Consider the following 18,598-nt stretch of genomic DNA (forward strand, 5'->3'; position numbering starts at 1 on the left):
TGAGTTTTTATAAGGATGTAACTAGCAGGGTAGATGAAGGGGAACCAGCGGATGTAGTATGTAGGAATTTCCAAAAGGCATTCGATAAGATGCCACATAAAAGGTTGTTACGTAAGATAAAGACTCATGGGTTTGGAAGTAATATTAACATGGATAGACGATTGGTTAACAGACAGAAAACAGAGAATAGGGATAAATGGGTCATTTGCAGGTTGGCAGGCTGTAACTAGTGGGGTTCTGCAAGGATCAGTGCTTGGGCCTCAGCTATTTACAATCTATATCAATGACTTAGATGAAGGAAGCAAGAGTAATATCCAAGTTTGCTGACAATACAAAGCTAGGTGGAAAAGTAAACTGAGGAGGACAGAGTCTGCAAGGGATATATAACAGGTTAAGCGAGTGGACAAGACTGGGAAATGGAGTATAATGTGGGGAAATGTGAGGTTATTCACTTTGGTAGGAAGAATGGAAAAACAGAATATTTTTTAAATGGTGAGAAACTTAATTGTTGGTGTTCAGAGATATCTGGGTGTCCTTGTACAAGAAACACAGTTAACATGAAGGTACAGTAAGCAATTAGGAAGGCAAATGGCATGTTGGCCTTTATTGCAAGGGGGTTGGAGTACAAGCATGAGGAACTCTTGCTACAATTGTGCAGGGCTTTGGTGAGACCACACAACTTTGTTCTCCTTATCTAAGGAAGGATATGCTCGCCTTAAAGACGGTGCAACAAAAGTTCACTAGTTTGATTCCTGGAATGAGAGGGTTGTCCTATGAGGAGAGATTGATTAAGATGGGCCTATATTCTCTGGAGTTTAGAAGAATGAGGTGTGATCTCATAAGATTCTGAGGGGGCTTGACAGGGTAGATGCTGAGAAGTTGTTTCCCCTGGCTGGAGAGTCAAGAATTAGGGGACATAGTCTCAGGATAAGGGGTTGGCTATTTAAGACAGATGAGAAGGAATTTCTTCACTCAAGGGTTGTGAATCTTTGGAATTCTCCACTCCAAAGGGGCTGTGGATGCTAAGTTGTTGAGTATATTCAAAGCTGAGATTTTTGAACTCTAAGGTATATGGGGATCAAGTGGGAAAGTGGAGTTGAGGTTGAAGATCAGCCATGATCTTACTGAATGATGGCCTACTCCTGCTTCTTATGTTCAAAACTTGGAAATAAAACCAAATTTATGAACCCTTCATAATTTAACCCTTTAAGCCCTATATCATTGTGAATCTGTACTGCAGCAAGGCCGATATCTTTCCTGAGGTTTGGTGCCCAAAACTGAACGCAGTACTCCAGCTAGGATCTGTCCACAGCACTGTACAACTGAAGCATAAGTTCCTTGCTTTTGTATTCCAAACCCCCTTTTTGATTACTTTTGTACCTATGCACTGGCTTTTAGTCATTTATGTACTTGAACACCCAAATCCCTTTGCTTCTCCACAGCTTCTAGTCCCTCACCATTGAGAAAATATTCCAATTTGTCTTTCTTGGCGTACAAGTGGATGACCTCACACTTCCCATATTGAATGTGCCCTGCCACTGTTTTGTCCACTCAATTTCTTCCTGCTCCTCCTAATTGTGTAATCTGCAAATTTGGATATCCATGTCATTAATATATAACTGAAAAGCTGAGGCCCCAGTATTGAATCCTGGGGATCATCACTTGTTACAGCCTGCCAATCAGAGTACATTTCCTTTATCCACACCGTCTCCGACCTCTCAATTACCTTGTGTTGAAAACTTTATATAATTTGCTCGTTCTGCATCTAAATCTATTAGTCCATTTTCAGTCCATGGTTGTCTTCTGCCTTTGATTAAATTGTGCACACACCTGCTCTTTGAGTTCTACCACCATTTGTCTCTAAATCGTTGGACTATAACTTGGTGTTGTAAAATTGTTTACAATTCTCTAAATCTAAGTCTCCCATTTCCCATGACTTGTGTTTCTTGTGTGTGTGGCTTAAATGCTGTAAAGAGACACTACTTTTCCGAATCATTGCCAGTCACTAAGTGGAAGAATAGGGCATGTGTTTCCCATGGGTTTTTAAACAATATAGATGCTTACTTTTATACATGTCTGACAATATTTGAATTGAGAAAATTATAAATTAGTACTTTTGCTTATCTAGCAAACTACTGTGCTTAATTGTTTTAATGTTTAAGAGCATGAAGATGTTCCACCCATCAAAATAAACAATATCTGTAAAAATGACAATTTCTAACAAATAGAATTGAGAAAATAGATAAAATGAGCTGTGGTGGTAGTTAATACATTTTGGTATAAACTTAAATTTTAATGTAAATAGAAATGGTTTTCTAGTCCTTTAAGTATAGTATTTATAAGGGAGAAAGCTCAAATTAAGTTTCTTAACCATATCAGTTTTTTTCAGACAGGTACTGTAGTCAGACTCCAAATATAACGTCGGTGTCTCAGATTCTGACTTACCCACCCAACTGAAATTGGGGCGGTTAATGTTGAGGTAGAAACACATATGTTGCTCCAGAACTGAGCCCCAGGGTCTTTTAACTTCCCAGCTTCATTTAAAGCTCGACTGTCAACTTTCCATAGAGGAAGTGGAGGGAAATTGATGGGCCACCTGCCGATACCAGGTAAATGGCAGGAATTGTTGCTGGGGCTCTCTCACGTGGGCTGCTTAATCGAGGGGGGCAAGAGACTATGGCAGGGGAGACCTAAGTTTTCCTTATGGCACCTGGAGGAGCACTCCTGTTCCTCCTGGCCCCATGTGTTTTTTTTTAAAAACACACCTTTTCTGCCAGCTTTGGATAGTTGTCCTTGCCGCCTGCTCAGTTGAACAGGTTAAAATTGCAATTCGTTGGTTCTTGGCAACTCCAGGGCAGGTAATTAACCTGCGTGATTTTAACTGCCCACCCACCCGGCTTCCACTGGGGTGGTAAGGTTAAAATCGTTCCCTATGAATACAAAAAGCTCAGCTGCCCTCTCAAAGGATTAGAATTCTACAGTGAGCAATTTGGCAATTTACTAAATGTCCAGTTCTTTTCTCAGCCTTGGCTCAGTTGTAGCATTCTCAATGCTGAGTCAAGTGATCATAGGTTCACACCCCACTCCAGGGACCTGAACACATAATAGGTTGACATTTCAGTACTGCACTGTCAGAGGTGATGTCTTTTGGATGGGATGTTAAATTAAGGTCCTGTCCGCCCTCCAGTGGCTGGAAAAGATCCTGTAGCACTTTGAAGAGCAGGAAAGTTCTCTCTGCATTCTGGTCAATATTTATCCCTCAACCAATATCATAAACAGATTATTTTGGCTATTTGCTTTTGGGAATCACTGTTCACAAAATTGCCACATTTTCCTACATGACATCCATGACCACAAAGCAGTACTACTTCGGGATGTCCTGCGGTTGTGAAAGATGTGATATAAATCCAAGTTCTTTCCTTCATTTCAGTGATGGTAACAAAATCATTGAATTTAACAATGGACAAAGAGAAATACACACATCAAACTACAAAAGACGGGAGTATCCCGATGGAACTGTTAAAACAGTGTATCTAAATGGTCAGCAGGAAACAAAATACAGCTCAGGAAGAATAAGAATCAAAGACAAGGAAGGCAATGTAATCATGGACAGTAAACCCCAGTGAGTCTTTAAAACAAAAGCTTATTGTACTTTCAAACATTCTGCAACATCGGTTTAATCAGATGTATTTACACAGAATCTAACTGTACAAAACTTTTTTATGATTGTATATTTTTAAAGTATATTTTCTTTATGTAAATACTTGGAGTAATACCAAAACAATGAAGGTTAAATAAATATGATCCCAGTGCCTGTGTGAACAAATTGTGATGTGCAAGTTTAAATGTTTATAAAAGAGTGCATTATACACTGTACAGTAATCATTCTTTGAATTGTCCTGGAATTGTAGCACAAATGTGATATGGATCAAAATGTGTGCTAATATTGCCAAATTCTTTTTGATCAGAGGTTACAAGCTCAGCAAAGCCAAAATGCCTATTTTTCTCTCTGGTATAAAACAATTGTGCTTTAAAAAGCCACAAAACTGAGCAACAATTCACACCTAATGACAATCTTTCTGTGCCAACAGATCTTCCAACTGCTGCACCATACTTGCAGTGTGATCAGTCAGTTTATAATTCTTTGCCCTAGACCACAATAATTTGGGGGTGGAGTAAGCCTATTAATTTGATAACCATTTTTACAACTATGAGGAGAATAGGTGCTGATTTGCATGTGGCAGGGGAAACAAAAATGGTAATTATGGATTATGCAGTAGAAACTTTAAGGTGGAGGTAAACTACTCCTTGGTACTCGTACCTGAACAAATGTGGATGGATTTGTATTGTTTTGTTAGCTAATCTAAACTGACATTTCAATGCAATAGCAAGGTCCACCTGCCCCCTCAGGTGAAAGTAAAATATCCTACAGCACTATTTTGAAGAGATGGGATGTTCTCCCCAGTGTCCTAGCCAATATTTATCCCACAACCAACATTAAAAATCTCATTGCTGTTTGTGGGACCTTGCTGTGTGCAAACTGGCTGCTGCATTTCCTGTAATACAACGGTGACTACACTTCAAAAATACTTCAATGGCTGTCAGAGCAGTAGTCGAGGTTACTCCAAAAAAATTATTCTGGGCTTTTGATTTCTTAACCTGTCACATCTGGTGGAATACTTTGTTAATTAAAAATAGGACTTAAATATGGGGCAGTCTTGGCATGGATGTAAACTAATTCTTGGATAGTGTGCACTTAGTTTTAAAACTTTTTTCTGCTGCATTGGCTTGCTTTCTTTTAGTACACCCATTATTCCACTGAATTTTGTTATTTTTTTGAAGTAATTTCTACAAGTCTTTATTCTTGATTGGTAGATGATCTCATTTGAAATTATGGTCACTTATGGTTCCATAACTTCTGAATTGTGACTGCTAGCCTACATGCCTGCAAGAATTATGTATGGCAATGAGTTTTCCCTAGTGGGATATATGACTCATTGGCCCAGATTTTCCAAGTTTTTTTCCCAAATGTTTTTGGGCACTTTCTGGGTGGCTAATTATAGGAAATATAGGGTTTCTTCTGCCATTAAGCAGTGGTACAGCAGCAAAGAAAAGCACAACTGATCACACTAGGGACTGTGGATGCTGCAGTAATAATTTTCCAAAATTCTCTGGACTCTGTAAAGGTCCCGGCGGACTGGAAAACTGCAAATGTAACACCCTTATTTAAAAAGGGTAGTAGGCTGGAAGTTATAGACCAGCTGGCCTAACATCTGTGGTGGGTAAAATTTTGGAGTCTATTATTGACAGTAGTGGAACATTTGGATAAACATAATTTAATAGGACAAAGTCAGCATAGCTTTATGAAGGGGAAGTCATGTCTGACAAATTTGCTTGACTTCTTTGAGGACATAACGTACAGGGTGGATAAAGGGGAACCAGTGGACGTAGTGTATTTAGACTTCCAGAAGGCATTCGACAAGGTGCCACATAAAAGATTATTGCTCAAGATAAAGAATCACTGGATTGGGGGTAATATTCTGGCATGGGTGGAGGATTGGTTATCTAACAGGAAGCAGAGAGTTGGGATAAATGGTTCATTCTCGGACTGGCAACCAGTAGCCAGTGGTGTTCCGCAGGGGTCCCCAACTCTTTACAATCTATATTAACGATTTGGAGGAGGGGACCGAGTGTAACATATCAAAGTTTGCAGATGATAAAAAGATGGGAGGGAAAGTAGAGAGTGAGGAGGGCATAAAAAACCTACAAGGGGATATAGACAGGCTGGGTGAGTGGGCGGAGATTTGGCAGATGCAATACAATATTGGAAAATGTGAGGTTATGCACTTTTGGCAGGAAAAATCAGAGAGCAAGTTATTATCTTAATGGCGAGAAACTGGAAAGTACTGCAGTACAAAGGGATCTGGGGGTCATAGTGCAAGAAAATCAAAAAGTTAGTATGCAGGTGCAGCAGGTGATCAAGAAGGCCAATGGAATGTTGGCTTTTATTGCTAGGGGGATAGAATATAAAACCAGGGAGGTATTGGTGAGACCACACCTGGAATACTGCATACGGTTTTGGTGTCCATACTTAAGAAAAGACATACTTGCTCTCAAGGCAGTACAAAGAAGGTTCACTCAGTTAATCCTGGGGATGAGGGGGTGGACATATGAGGAGAGGTTGAGTAGATTGAGACTCTACTCATTGGAGTTCAGAAGAATGAGAGGTGATCTTATTGAAACATATAAGATTGTGAAGGGGCTTGATCGGGTGGATGCGGTAAGGATGTTCCCAAGGATGGGTGAAACTAGAATAAGGGGCTGCTCTTTCAAAACTGAGATGAGGAGACACACTTCTTCACTCAGAGGGTAGTAGGTCTGTGGAATTTGCATCATTAAATAAATTTAAAACAGAAATAGACAGTTTCCTAGAAGTAAAGGGGAATTAGGGGTTACGGGGAGCGGGCAGGAAATTGGACATTAATTTAAAATTGCAGTTAGGATCAGATCAGATCAGCCATGATCTTATTGAATGGCGGAGCAGGCTCGAGTGGCCGATTGGCCATGAGCCAGCACCACCAACTACTACACTACATTATAGCACATGAGATTTCCTCTCCCCCCTCCCCTCACCAGAGCCTATCACAATTATAATTAGCCTGATGCAGTAAGATCTGTAGTCATAGAGTTATACAGCACGGATAGAGGCCCTTCGGCCCATCGTGTCCGCGCCGGCCATCAAGCCCTGTCTACTCTAATCCCATATTCCAGCATTTGGTCCGTAGCCTTGTATGCTATGGCATTTCAAGTGCTCATCCAAATGCTTCTTGAATGTTGTGAGGGTTCCTGCCTCCACAACCCTTTCAGACAGTGAGTTCCAGACTCCAACCACCCTCTGGGTGAAAAAGTTCTCTCAAATCCCCTCTAAACCTCCTGCCTTTTACCTTGAATCTATGCCCCCTTGTTATAGAACCCTCAATGAAGGGAAAAAGCTCCTTAGTATCCATGGAATGAACGACCCTCTAACTCAGCGGTGAGAGCGCCAATACTGAGCCAAGCACTGCACTGAACATCGTTATGTAGCATAACATTAGTAAGCTGTAGTTTTACAGCAGTGAATGACCCAGTGTCATATGCTGACATGAAGGTACCAATGAACAGTCGCTATGAGCTGAGGGGGTACTGCAATCGTCATCAGAGCTCCTGGACAATGCAAAAGATGGGGGGGTGGGGGAAGCTGGGGGGGTGGGGGAAGAAGGGGGAGCAAATGGGATGGAAAAAAATTCAGATCGGCTTCCTATTCCTGGTCATTATCCAGGGACTCCCACTGGAAAGAGTTCATGTGTGATACATACATGTACACATGCATGTCAGGTGAGGGCAGCACCAGGCTCTGCTCTGAAGCACCCATAAGAAAAGAAGGTATTTTATTTATAAAGCGCCTTTCACGGCCTCAGGACGTCCCAAAGCTGCGTTACAGCCAATAAAGTACTTTGCAAGTGTGGTCACTAGTGTTAGGCTCCAAAAACAGCAATAAATGATCAGTTGATCAGTTAATCAGTTTTGGTGATGTTGGTTGAGGGATAAATATTGGCCAGGACACCGGGGAGAACTCCCCTGCTCTTCTTCGAATAGTGCCATAGTACTGACCCTCCGACAGTGCAGCGCTCCCTCGGTACTGACCCTCCGACAGTGCAGCGCTCCCTCGGTACTGACCCTCCGACAGTGCAGCGCTCCCTCGGTACTGACCCTCCGACAGTGCAGCGCTCCCTCGGTACTGACCCTCCGACAGTGCAGCGCTCCCTCGGTACTGACCCTCTGACAGTGCAGCGCTCCCTCAGTACTGACCAGGGTGGAATGAAATGGACAGGCGTAAAGCCCACCAAATCTGAGCAGGATATGGTCCGTGATTTTCCACACTGCCAGATTATGCATCCAGTCAAGGAATTCACATTTTTGGTATAAACTGGCAAAAAAAACTAAGCTGGTTATTTTTTGAATTTGATGCAATGGAAAAACCTCTACCTTTTCCTGATGCTTGAGGTTTTGCAATAGTAACCCTCATCTGAATCCATTGTTTCAATAAACAGGATATGGTAACATGCTGCTGCAACACTATTCAGAAAAGAACTTTATTGAAAAGATTAACTTTTGTATCGATCACAAACAGTAGCAATCTTCATGTACAGAAATTTGACATCTGCCCTCAAACTTCCAGCAGTATTAGTTATTTATCATAACCATAATTGGTATTATGTTAATACTCATTAAGCAAAATGGTAACATGGTACTGCAACATTATTAGGAGGAGGAGAGTGGGGGGGGGGGGGAAGAAAATAAATCAAATTAAAAAAAGTGAAAGGCAAATTGTTTTGCAGTTGAACTTCCATGAACTTAACCATATGTTTAAATGTAGCTTCAAAACAATTCACCCAATTTAGATTAGAATCTTGTCAATACTTTAAGGGAAATTAAGGCATGCTAAACATTATTCAGGAAATAAAACTTGGACAGATCAACTTTACTCAGCTTCAAACTCAAGTCCGCCAACAGTTTGCATTTAGCGAAGTTACAAAAAAGAATACAGCCATAACCATCCTGAAGAATCTTGAATGTAGTTTCAAGTTTGCCAAATATCTTGTTGATACCTGTTGGAGAGAGATTAGATAATAAAATATTTTCTCTCTTATACATTCTCAAAGTATTCAAGCTATGGAATTAGTCTTTCACCTAGAAACTTTTCAGAGTCTTACCTCTGGAGTGTACCATACTCTCTTAACAAAAGCCTTTCACAAAGTAGAGGGGGTAGGGGAAACAAAAAGAACTTAAGACCACTAGTATCTCGGGATGGTACAGTTAGCCACCAGGTATGTGAGGGGCTGGTGTTCTAGGATACAGCACAGAAAGTGACAAGCACTCCTCCAATTTTTTCCAGTCTTACTAATGGTGTATAGACAATGTACACATGTTTCAAGTGAACATGCAAGATGGCCTGACTTCCAAAATATAACTGCATTAATAGTAGGAATGAAATTTCTGACCTCAGCACTTCATAATCCACTCTTCAAAAACACCATACCATTCAATAATCCAATATATAGGAGTGAAGTGTGCATGAAAGAAAGTAAAGAGGAAACAATAATAAATTATTTAAAAACTTACTTTTACATATCCAAATCTGCAAGTCCCTTTTCCACAAGTGGAAGATGAATCAGTGATCCTTCTTCATACAAGAACACAGAGACTTCTGGATATAAGCTCTGAAGAACATTTTAGGTTTGTACAATCAGTTTCAGTGAACAATGACATGTAAAACAGATCTTATTCACAAATTGTGATTGCTGTAAGGGAAAGCAAAATTCACAACTGCACCAATGTTTGAAAATGCAACCAAGAACATTCTAGGTTAAAAATACTATTATTTCTAATTGTATTTGCACTGCAAGAACAGAATATATTATTGTTGATAGAACTGCTATAATTCTTGCATGCATTGTAAGGAATAAAGTGAGACCGAATAAAAATTAGATAAATACTGTTCACAGATTTGTCCAAGTTTATTTGGTTGCAGCCCCACTATTCTTTACTGTGATCCAATATAAATCAAAGCTACATCAATCCTAAAGTTGAATTACCATTAAAACAATTTATTGGCCACTGGTGTAAACTAACATTAGTTATTAGACTTTTGAGACTTTCAAATATGGATTCCAAAATTGTGTAGCAGATATGAAGGGGAACGCTCTTGTTATAGATCACTAGTCTGCTATTGGTAAATGGCTAGCTAAAGGGCTTGGAGATGCCACACTAAATTGCATATTTAAGAACACAACCTGAAAATGACTAAGGAGATATTACAAGAACAAGCTGTACAATTACCTTTGTATTTGGGGACAACTCTCTATCCTACATCTGACAGACTTAAAGGTAGGATACAGGATAGAGGTTTTCCCTCCATATCTTGAGTTTCCAAAGTATTTATAATTGATATAATTGGTCTAAAACAAAAAGGGAATTCAACAGTTCCCTTCTGCCCTTTCAATTATTAAAAAGTGGTAAAGCCCAATTATCACTTTATTGGGGAATAATCTAGTATCTGACTTTTAAAAATAGGAACATTGTAATTTCTTTGAGGAATGTTTCAATATTAACATTTTTTTTCCTTTTCCAATCCTTTATTTCACTACTAGGGAAAACATTTTATAAAAATTTTATAATAGAGTACAAAAGCAAGGAAGTTATGTTGAACCTTTATAAAGAACTGGTTCGGTCACAGCTGGAATATTGTGTCCAATTCTGGGCACCACACTTGTTGTGAAAGCCTGAGAGGGTGCAGAAAAGATTTACTAGAATGGTTTCAGGGATGAAGAACTTCAATTACGTGGACAGACTGGAGAAGCTGGGGTTGTTCTCCTTAGGGCAGAGAAGGTTGAGAGGAGATTTGATAGAAGTGCTCAAAATCATGAAGGGTTTAGATAAAGTAAATAAAGAGAAACTGTTCCCATTGGCAGAAGGATCGAGAACCAGAGGACACAGATTTAAGGCGGCATGAGGAAAAACTTTTTTATGCAGCGAGTAGTTATGATCTGGAATGTGTGCCTGAAAGGGTGGTGGAAGCAGATTCAATCATGGCTTTCAAAAAGGAATTGGATAAATACTTGAAGGGAAAAAATTTGCTATGGGTAAAGAGCGAGGGAATGGGACTAACTGGATTGGTTCCACAAAGAGCCGGCATGGGCTCGATGGGCCGAATGGCCTCCTGTGCTATAACCATTCTATGATTCTAATCCATTTTGAAGTTCCCCAACTCAATCCAGCTTGCCTACATCAGAAATATGTTCCTTCAAATGAACACTTTGTTCTGCTTAATGTTCAAATAAATTTTAAAGAAACAACCTATCCCTTTGCCAAGAAAATTACTTGCAAGCTTTTTTCTTGAGAGTTCAACTAATGCAAGCAGAAAATAAACCCTGGAAATTGAGAATTGTAATAGATGTGGTATATTTTAATCTAACCTTGCTTCAGCACACGATGGTAACCAGGTTTAATCATAAATTACTTACCACCAAGAATGCTGTAAGTTGATTCCCTTGTACAATGTCAATCATTGTCCACAGAGCTTCCATGGACCATTCTGGACTGTAAACAAGTCGGTCCACTTCATTCATTAAAGCTGGAGGTTTAAACCCTGCCAGCTTAACTTTGATGGCTCGAGCTGGATACTGTACCAAGTGTGCAGGAATCTGACGAAGCCTGGCATTTCAGAGGGATTAGAATAGACAGCAAACATATTACATTTATTGCTTGTATACAATGTCAGAGAGCACGGAGGTCAACCTTATGTGCTGTCTTATCGCACGATCGAGACTGTGCAGTCAACTATGGAGCAAGTGGTTGACTGCAGGCGCTCCACAGCAATGGAGTCTCTGGTGACAACTCGGATAGCTGCAATGGACTGCTGCCATCTTGGTTCTGGAGTCCAGCATCTCCACTAGCTTACAAAACATGCAGGAAAGTGTGGATAGGGCTTTAAGAGCCTCCCATTATGCTGAGGGGCAGCTCCATGACCATGCTATTGGCTCCTTGGTAGACACATGCTGTCCTCCTCAGGATGATAGCACACCTATTCCCTCACCAGCTCATTGGCACAGTACGAAAGCATCATGACTACTGCCAGGAAACCAGGCACATATGTGCATTATTCTCTACCTGTGGTTGTAGATGAGTTGAGCATTCAATGAGCGGAAACCCTTCCTGTTATAGAAAAGTCCAGGTTCATGACAGGAATCATGCAGGGCTACGTGGTTGCACTCTACAACTCCCTGCACCGTGTGGGAGGGATGCGGCACTGCTAACTTGGACATTTTTGCCTGTTTTACACCCGAAAAACGAGCGAAACGGGGTCCAATATCTATCTGGTCTCTGAGCAAACATGCTGACTTTTAATGAAAGTGTAAATAGGTTTACCAGTTTAAAAATTAAGCAAAACATGAAAAAAAAATTCATTTTGTTACCCCCACCTCACCCTCAAAAAAACCTTCCAGTTTGGCCATGATCACTGCCAAACCCTTTTTGTGACTACTCACCCAATTGCAGATGTACTTTTAATCAGATAATACCAGTGACTATTCGTCCTTCCACAATGCCCATGTAAAATAGAGTATTTCACCATGACATGAAAATACAACTATGAATATTAATATTTTAGGCTCAGTTACCTAGTATGTGGTAGAGATGCAGTAGAGCCAAAGTCAACATGCTGCACAAGGATCATTAGTGGGTGGAGTTTCTCTAAAGACAGTACCTTTGCTCTGTACCATCGCCCATCACTGTATTCAGCAAGGCAAGGCATTTCTGTAAATAAAATTACAAAGTTTCAAAACATAAGCTGATTTAAAAAAAATGCCTGTAATCATTCAATGAAAATTTACTATAGTTAACTTGATCTCAGCGTAAAAGAACCCTAGCCTTCAAAGGTCTGGTTCCTGCAACAGCCTTGTTGTCAATTGTGTAACCATTTGTGCCACAAGAAGGTAATGCTGTGTGAGGGCTGAAATATTAAACTATATCTAGATCCAGTGCAGAGTATTGTTCCTGATCTTGCAAAAACACAAACACTGAATTCTGGGTATGGGTAGTGCAATGTTCTAACTATGTTTGGAGAGTCTTCTGTGCAGAACTGCTTATTACCCAAATTCCGAAATGTTTTTTGAAGTGAAGGTTGATGGCCATTGTAGCATTTTTTTTTATTCGTTCATGGGATGTGGGCGTCGCTGGCGAGGCTGGCATTTATTGCCCATCCCTAATTGCCCTTGAGAAGGTTCTCCCACAGTGCTGTTAGGAAGGGAGTTCCAGGATTTTGACCCAGCGACAATGAAGGAACGGTGATATATTTCCAAGTCGGGATGGTGTGTGACTTGGAGGGGAACGTGCAGGTGGTGTTGTTCCCATGTACCTGCTGCTCTTGTCCTTCTAGGTGGCAGAGGTCGCGGGTTTGGGAGGTGCTGTCGAAGAAGCCTTGGCGAGTTGCTGCAGTGCATCCTGTGGATGGTACACACTGCAGCCACAGAGCGCCGGTGGTGAAGGGAGTGAATGTTTAGGGTGGTGGATGGGGTGCCAATCAAGCGGGCTGCTTTATCTTGGATGGCGTCGAGCTTCTTGAGTGTTGTTGGAGCTGCACTCATCCAGGCAAGTGGAGAGTATTCCATCACACTCCTGACTTGTGCCTTGTAGATGGTGGAAAGACTTTGCGGAGTCAGGAGGTGAGTCACTCGCCGCAGAATACCCAGCCTCTGACCTGCTCTCGTAGCCACAGTATTTATATGGCTGGTCCAGTTAAGTTTCTGGTCAATGGTGACCCCCAGGATGTTAATGGTGGGGGATTCGGCGATGGTAATGCCATTGAATGTCAAGGGGAGGTGGTTAGACTCTCTCTTGTTGGAGATGGTCATTGCCTGGCACTTATCTGGCGCGAATGTTACTTGCCACTTATGAGCCCAAGCCTGGATGTTGTCCAGGTCTTGCTGCATGCGGGCTCGGACTGCTTCATTATTTGAGGGGTTGCGAATGGAACTGAACACTGTGCAATCAGCAGCGAACATCCCCATTTCTGACCTTATGATGGAGGGAAGGTCATTGATGAAGCAGCTGAGGATGGTTGGGCCTAGGACACTGCCTTGAGGAACTCCTGCAGCAATGTCCTGGAGCTGAGATGATTGGCCTCCAACAACCACTACCATCTTCCTTAGGTATGACTCCAGCCACTGGAGAGTTTTCCCCCTGATTCCCATTGACTTCAATTTTACTAGGGCTCCTTGGTGCCACACTCGGTCAAATGCTGCCTTGATGTCAAGGGCAGTCACTCTCACCTCACCTCTGGAACTCAGCTCTTTTGTCCATGTTTGGACCAAGGCTGTAATGAGGTCTGGAGCAGAGTGGTCCTGGCGGAACCCAAACTGAGCATCGGTGAGCAGGTTATTGGTGAGTAAGTGCCGTTTGATAGCACTGTTGACGACACCTTCCATCACTTTGCTGATGATTGAGAGTAGACTGATGGGGCGGTAATTGGCCGGATTGGATTTGTCCTGCTTTTTGTGGACAGGACATACCTGGGCAATTTTCCACATTGTCGGGTAGATGCCAGTGTTGTAGCTGTACTGGAACAGCTTGGCTAGAGGCGCAGCTAGTTCTGGAGCACAAGTCTTCAGCACTACAGCTGGGATGTTGTCGGGGCCCATAGCCTTTGCTATATCCAGTGCACTCAGCCGTTTCTTGATATCACGTGGAGTGAATCGAATTGGCTGAAGACTGGCTTCTGTGATGGTGGGGATATCGGGAGGAGGCAGAGATGGATCATCCACTCGGCACTTCTGGCTGAAGATGGTTGCAAACACTTCAGCCTTGTCTTTTGCACTCACGTGCTGAACTCTGCCATCATTGAGGATGGGGATGTTTGCAGAGCCTCCTCCTCCCGTTAGTTGTTTAATTGTCCACCACCATTCACGACTGGATGTGGCAGGACTGCAGAGCTTTGATCTGATCGCTTAGTTCTGTCTATTGCGTGTTGCTTCCGCTGTTTAGCACGCATGTAGTCCTGAGTTGTAGCTTCACCAGGTTGGCACCTCATTTTTAGGTACGCCTGGTGCTGCTCCTGGCATGCTCTTCTACACTCCTCATTGAACCAGGGTTGATCTCCTGGCTTGTTGGTAATGGTAGAGTGAGGAATATGTCGGGCCATGAGGTTACAGATTGTGCTGGAATACAATTCTGCTGCTGCTGATGGCCCACAATGCCTCATGGATGCCCAGTTTTGAGCTGCTAGATCTGTTCTGAATCTATCCCATTTAGCACGGTGGTAGTGCCACACAACACATTGGATGGTGTCCTCAGTGCGAAGACGGGACTTCATCTCCACGAGGACTGTGCGGTGGTCACTCCTACCAATACTGTCATGGACAGATGCATTTGCGACAGGTAGATTGGTGAGGACGAGGTCAAGTAAGTTTTTCCCTCGTGTTGGTTCGCTCACCACCTGCCGCAGGCCCAGTCTAGCAGCTGTGTCCTTCAGGACTCGGCCAGCTCGGTCAGTAGTGGTGCTACCGAGCCACTCTTGGTGATGGACATTGAAGTCCCCCACCCAGAGTATGTTTTGTGCCCTTGCTGCCCTCAGTGCTTCCTCCAAGTGGTGCTCAACATGGAGGAGGACTGATTCATCAGCTGAGGGAGGACGGTAGGTGGTAATCAGCAGGAGGTTTCCTTGCCCATGTTTGACCTGATGCCATGAGATTTCATGGGGTCCAGAGTCAATGTTGAGGACTCCCAGGGCCACTCCCTCCTGACTGTCTATCACTGTACCGCCACCTCTGGTGGTTCTGTCCTGCCGATGGCTGGAAGGCTGCTTAAATTTCACACAAATCAAGGTTATGAGGAAGCATGAGTGTTTAGTTATTAGCAGTAATTTTCTTGCAGTCAACGATCTTGAACCCCAGTAATAGGTTTAGAAAAAAAGTTGAAAAAGCAATACTTGTATTATCTTGTGACGGAGCAGACAGGCGTAGGAAAAATAATGGCGGATGGATGCTTAGATATAATTCAGGACAAAAAAATGGTGACATAGCTCTATCTATAGAAGTCTTAAAAGTGCAGACATCCCCAATTTTTCCCTGTTAGACATGCAACCTAAGTGGTCCGTGGAATGTAATAAATCTATTTGAATTGGAATGCAGAAAATCAATGCAACATAAATACTCAGTTTAAATTTAGCTGCAGTCTTTGGTAGTGAACTGGATACCCAGTTTAAAAATTGTATGTTAAAAATTAAATACTGTGGTTTTTGGTTAATTTTCACCTGTGTAAGCAATTAATGCATTGAGAAAAAGTTGGAATAATTATCAAGGCCAAGTTGATTATGGTTATGTTTAGAACCAATTTACAGCATGTCACTGCAATGCTTCCAGTTCAACGAGTCAAATAATTTTTCAGAGGTTAGAGTGACATTTTATCATAGAACACATTGACATGAATCTATACACAGAGTCTTTACTATACCTGATCTGAAATCGGTGAGTAAAGAAAGTGCCTCTGCATTCTGATTAAGCTCTCTCAGAGCTTGCTCGAGATCATCTTCAGGTTCATAGCTTATGCCGCTATCATCTGTGTCACTGTCAGATTCAACATCTCTTTTCGGGCCAACAGAGATATACACCTTAAGAAAATAAAAAACACTGCAAAGAATTACATAGAAATTACAACACAGAAACAGGCCAACCAGTCCACATTGGTGATTATCCTCCATGTGAGCAGCAGTACTAATCCCATGTGCCTACTCTGTTCCCATATCCCTTTATTCCCTCTCTCCTTTAACCACCTATTTAATCTATTCTTAAATGTTGACATGGACTCTGCTTCAATCACTAACAATGGTAGTACATTCCGCAGCTTCATAACTCTAAAAAGGTTTCTCCTGTTCTCTGTTATATCGCTTACATTTACTCTAATATCTATGTTCCTTGTTCTAAACCCCTCAATCACTGGAAACAGTCTGTTTCCATCTATTCTCCCATCCATTCATAATTTTAAGTATCTCCATCAAAACACCTTGTAACCTCTGCTGTTCTAATAAAAACAGCCTCACTCTTTCCAAAGTCTTCCTTCGTATTTGTATTTCTTCCCAACAGGCAGCTACCTAGTGAAACTGAACTGTACCCTCTCTATTGCCTCAACATCCTTCTTGTGTGGTGTCCAAAATTATACATCGGATTCCAACTGTGGTCTTTGTACGGTTTTATACAGATTAATTATTATAGCTTGATATATTCTATACCTTTTGCCATAAAATCCTGTATTCCATTTGCTTTTTTATAGTTTTATTAACTTGAGGTGCTGCTTTTAATGTCTTGTGAACATAAACCCCCAAATCACTGCGCTCTTGCACCATTACCCAGCTTTCCCCCCGCATTCAAATTATAATTGACATTTTTTTTAAAAACGAAAATGTACCACCTTATTTACGAACATTAAATTTGTCTGTAAATCCAGACCCAGTCCCTCCAGCCCTGTATCCAAATATTTGATGTAGTGAACAGAAGTGGTCTCAAAAGAACCCGCTGGGACACTGCTACCTACTTCTTATCACTGAGAAACCACCCTTAACTCCTACTCTCTATTTCCTCCCTACTGACCAGTTTTTAATTCAATTGTCTAACCTCCCTCTAATTCCATACTCCTTAATCTTTTCCAATAGCCTCCTGTGTGGAACCTTGTCAAAGGCTTTCTAAAAGTTCATGTACACCACATCCATTACATTTCCCCCATCCACCATATCTGTCATCTCCTCCAAAGAACTAACAGGTCTGTCAAGCAGGATCTCCCTTTCTGAAATCAGAGCTGGCTGCTTCTAATTTATTTTATCTTCACTTAGATATGTAGCAATTTCATCTTTAAAGATTCTAAAATTTTCCCTACCACAGACATTAAACTAACTGGCCTGCAAGTACCCAGATGGGATTAAAGGGGCAGTGGAAAACGTAATTGGCTACGGGACAGAAAGCAGAGGGTAGTGGTGAGTGGTTGTTTTTCAGACTGGTGGGACCTGCAGTGGTATCCCCCAGGGGCCGGAATTGGGACCACTGCTTTTTTTGATATATATTAATGACCTGGATGTGGGTATATAGGGCATAATTTCAATGTTTACAGACATCATGAAACTCGGAAATGTAGTTAACAGCAAGGAGGATAGTAAGTGAATCCAGGAGAACATAGACTGGTGAAATGGGCAGACACACGGCAGATGAAATTTAACACAGAGAAGTGTGAAGTGATTCATTTTGGTAGGAAGAATGAGGAGAGGTAATATAAACTATATGGTACAATTGGGGTGCAGGAACAGAGAGACCTGGACAAGTCTTTGAAGGTGGCAGGACAAGTTGAGAAGGCTGTTAAAAAGGTATATGGGTTCCTTGGCTTTATATAAGGGATGTAGACAGGTTAAGTAAGTGGGCAAGAAGGTGGCAGATGGAGTATAATGTGGGGAAATGTGAAGTTATTCACTTTGATAGGAAAAACAGAATATTTTTTAAATGGTGAGAAACTATTAAATGTTGGTGTTCAGAGGGATTTGGGTGTCCTTGTACACAAAACACAGAAAGTTAACATGCAGGTACAACAAGCAATTAGGAAGGCAATGGCATGTTGGCCTTTATTGCAAGGGGGTTGGAGTACAAGAGTAAGGAAGTCTTGCTGCAATTTTACAGGGCTTTGGTGCGACCACACCTGGAATACTGTGTACAGTTTTAGTCTCCTTACCTAAGGATATACTTGCCGGTGCAACGAAGGTTCACTAGATTGATTCCTGAGATGAGAGGGTTGTCCTATGAGGAAAGATTGAGTAGAATGGGCCTATACTCTCTGGAGTTTAGATGAGAGAGGATGTTTCCCCTGGCTGGAGAGACTAGAACTAGGGGACATAGTCTCAGGATAAGGGGTCGGCCATTTAAGACTTGGATGAGGAGGAATTTCTTCACTCAGAGGGTTGTGAATCTTTGGAATTCTCTACCCCAGACAGTTGTAGATGTTCAGTCGTTGAGTATATTCAAGACTG

At 41.7% G+C, this 18,598-nt stretch overlaps 2 protein-coding genes across 3 annotated transcripts in view; one reads left to right on the top strand and one right to left on the bottom strand.

The window, feature by feature from the left end:
- The window catches only part of cenpj (centromere protein J), a 65,143-nt gene extending 60,629 nt beyond the window's left edge, over positions 1 to 4,514 (top strand). For both annotated transcript variants that reach the window (XM_067986104.1, XM_067986105.1), the window contains exon 18: positions 3,431 to 4,514. In XM_067986104.1, the coding sequence (XP_067842205.1) occupies positions 3,431 to 3,626 (196 nt within the window). In that variant the 3' untranslated portion in view covers positions 3,627 to 4,514. The remainder of the gene's footprint in view (positions 1 to 3,430) is intronic.
- Positions 4,515 to 8,427: 3,913 nt separating this feature from the next.
- rnf17 (ring finger protein 17) overlaps positions 8,428 to 18,598 on the bottom strand; it is a 48,448-nt gene continuing 38,277 nt past the window's right edge. Inside the window, exons 10-14 of the mRNA XM_067986683.1 lie at positions 16,048 to 16,204; positions 12,219 to 12,354; positions 11,064 to 11,253; positions 9,163 to 9,260; positions 8,428 to 8,648 (exon numbers count right to left, since the gene is read on the bottom strand). Of these exons, the coding sequence (XP_067842784.1) occupies positions 9,165 to 9,260; positions 11,064 to 11,253; positions 12,219 to 12,354; positions 16,048 to 16,204 (579 nt within the window). The 3' untranslated portion in view covers positions 8,428 to 8,648; positions 9,163 to 9,164. The remainder of the gene's footprint in view (positions 8,649 to 9,162; positions 9,261 to 11,063; positions 11,254 to 12,218; positions 12,355 to 16,047; positions 16,205 to 18,598) is intronic.

This window comes from Heptranchias perlo, chromosome 6 (genome assembly GCF_035084215.1).
Source record: "Heptranchias perlo isolate sHepPer1 chromosome 6, sHepPer1.hap1, whole genome shotgun sequence".
Lineage (NCBI taxonomy): Eukaryota > Metazoa > Chordata > Chondrichthyes > Hexanchiformes > Hexanchidae > Heptranchias > Heptranchias perlo.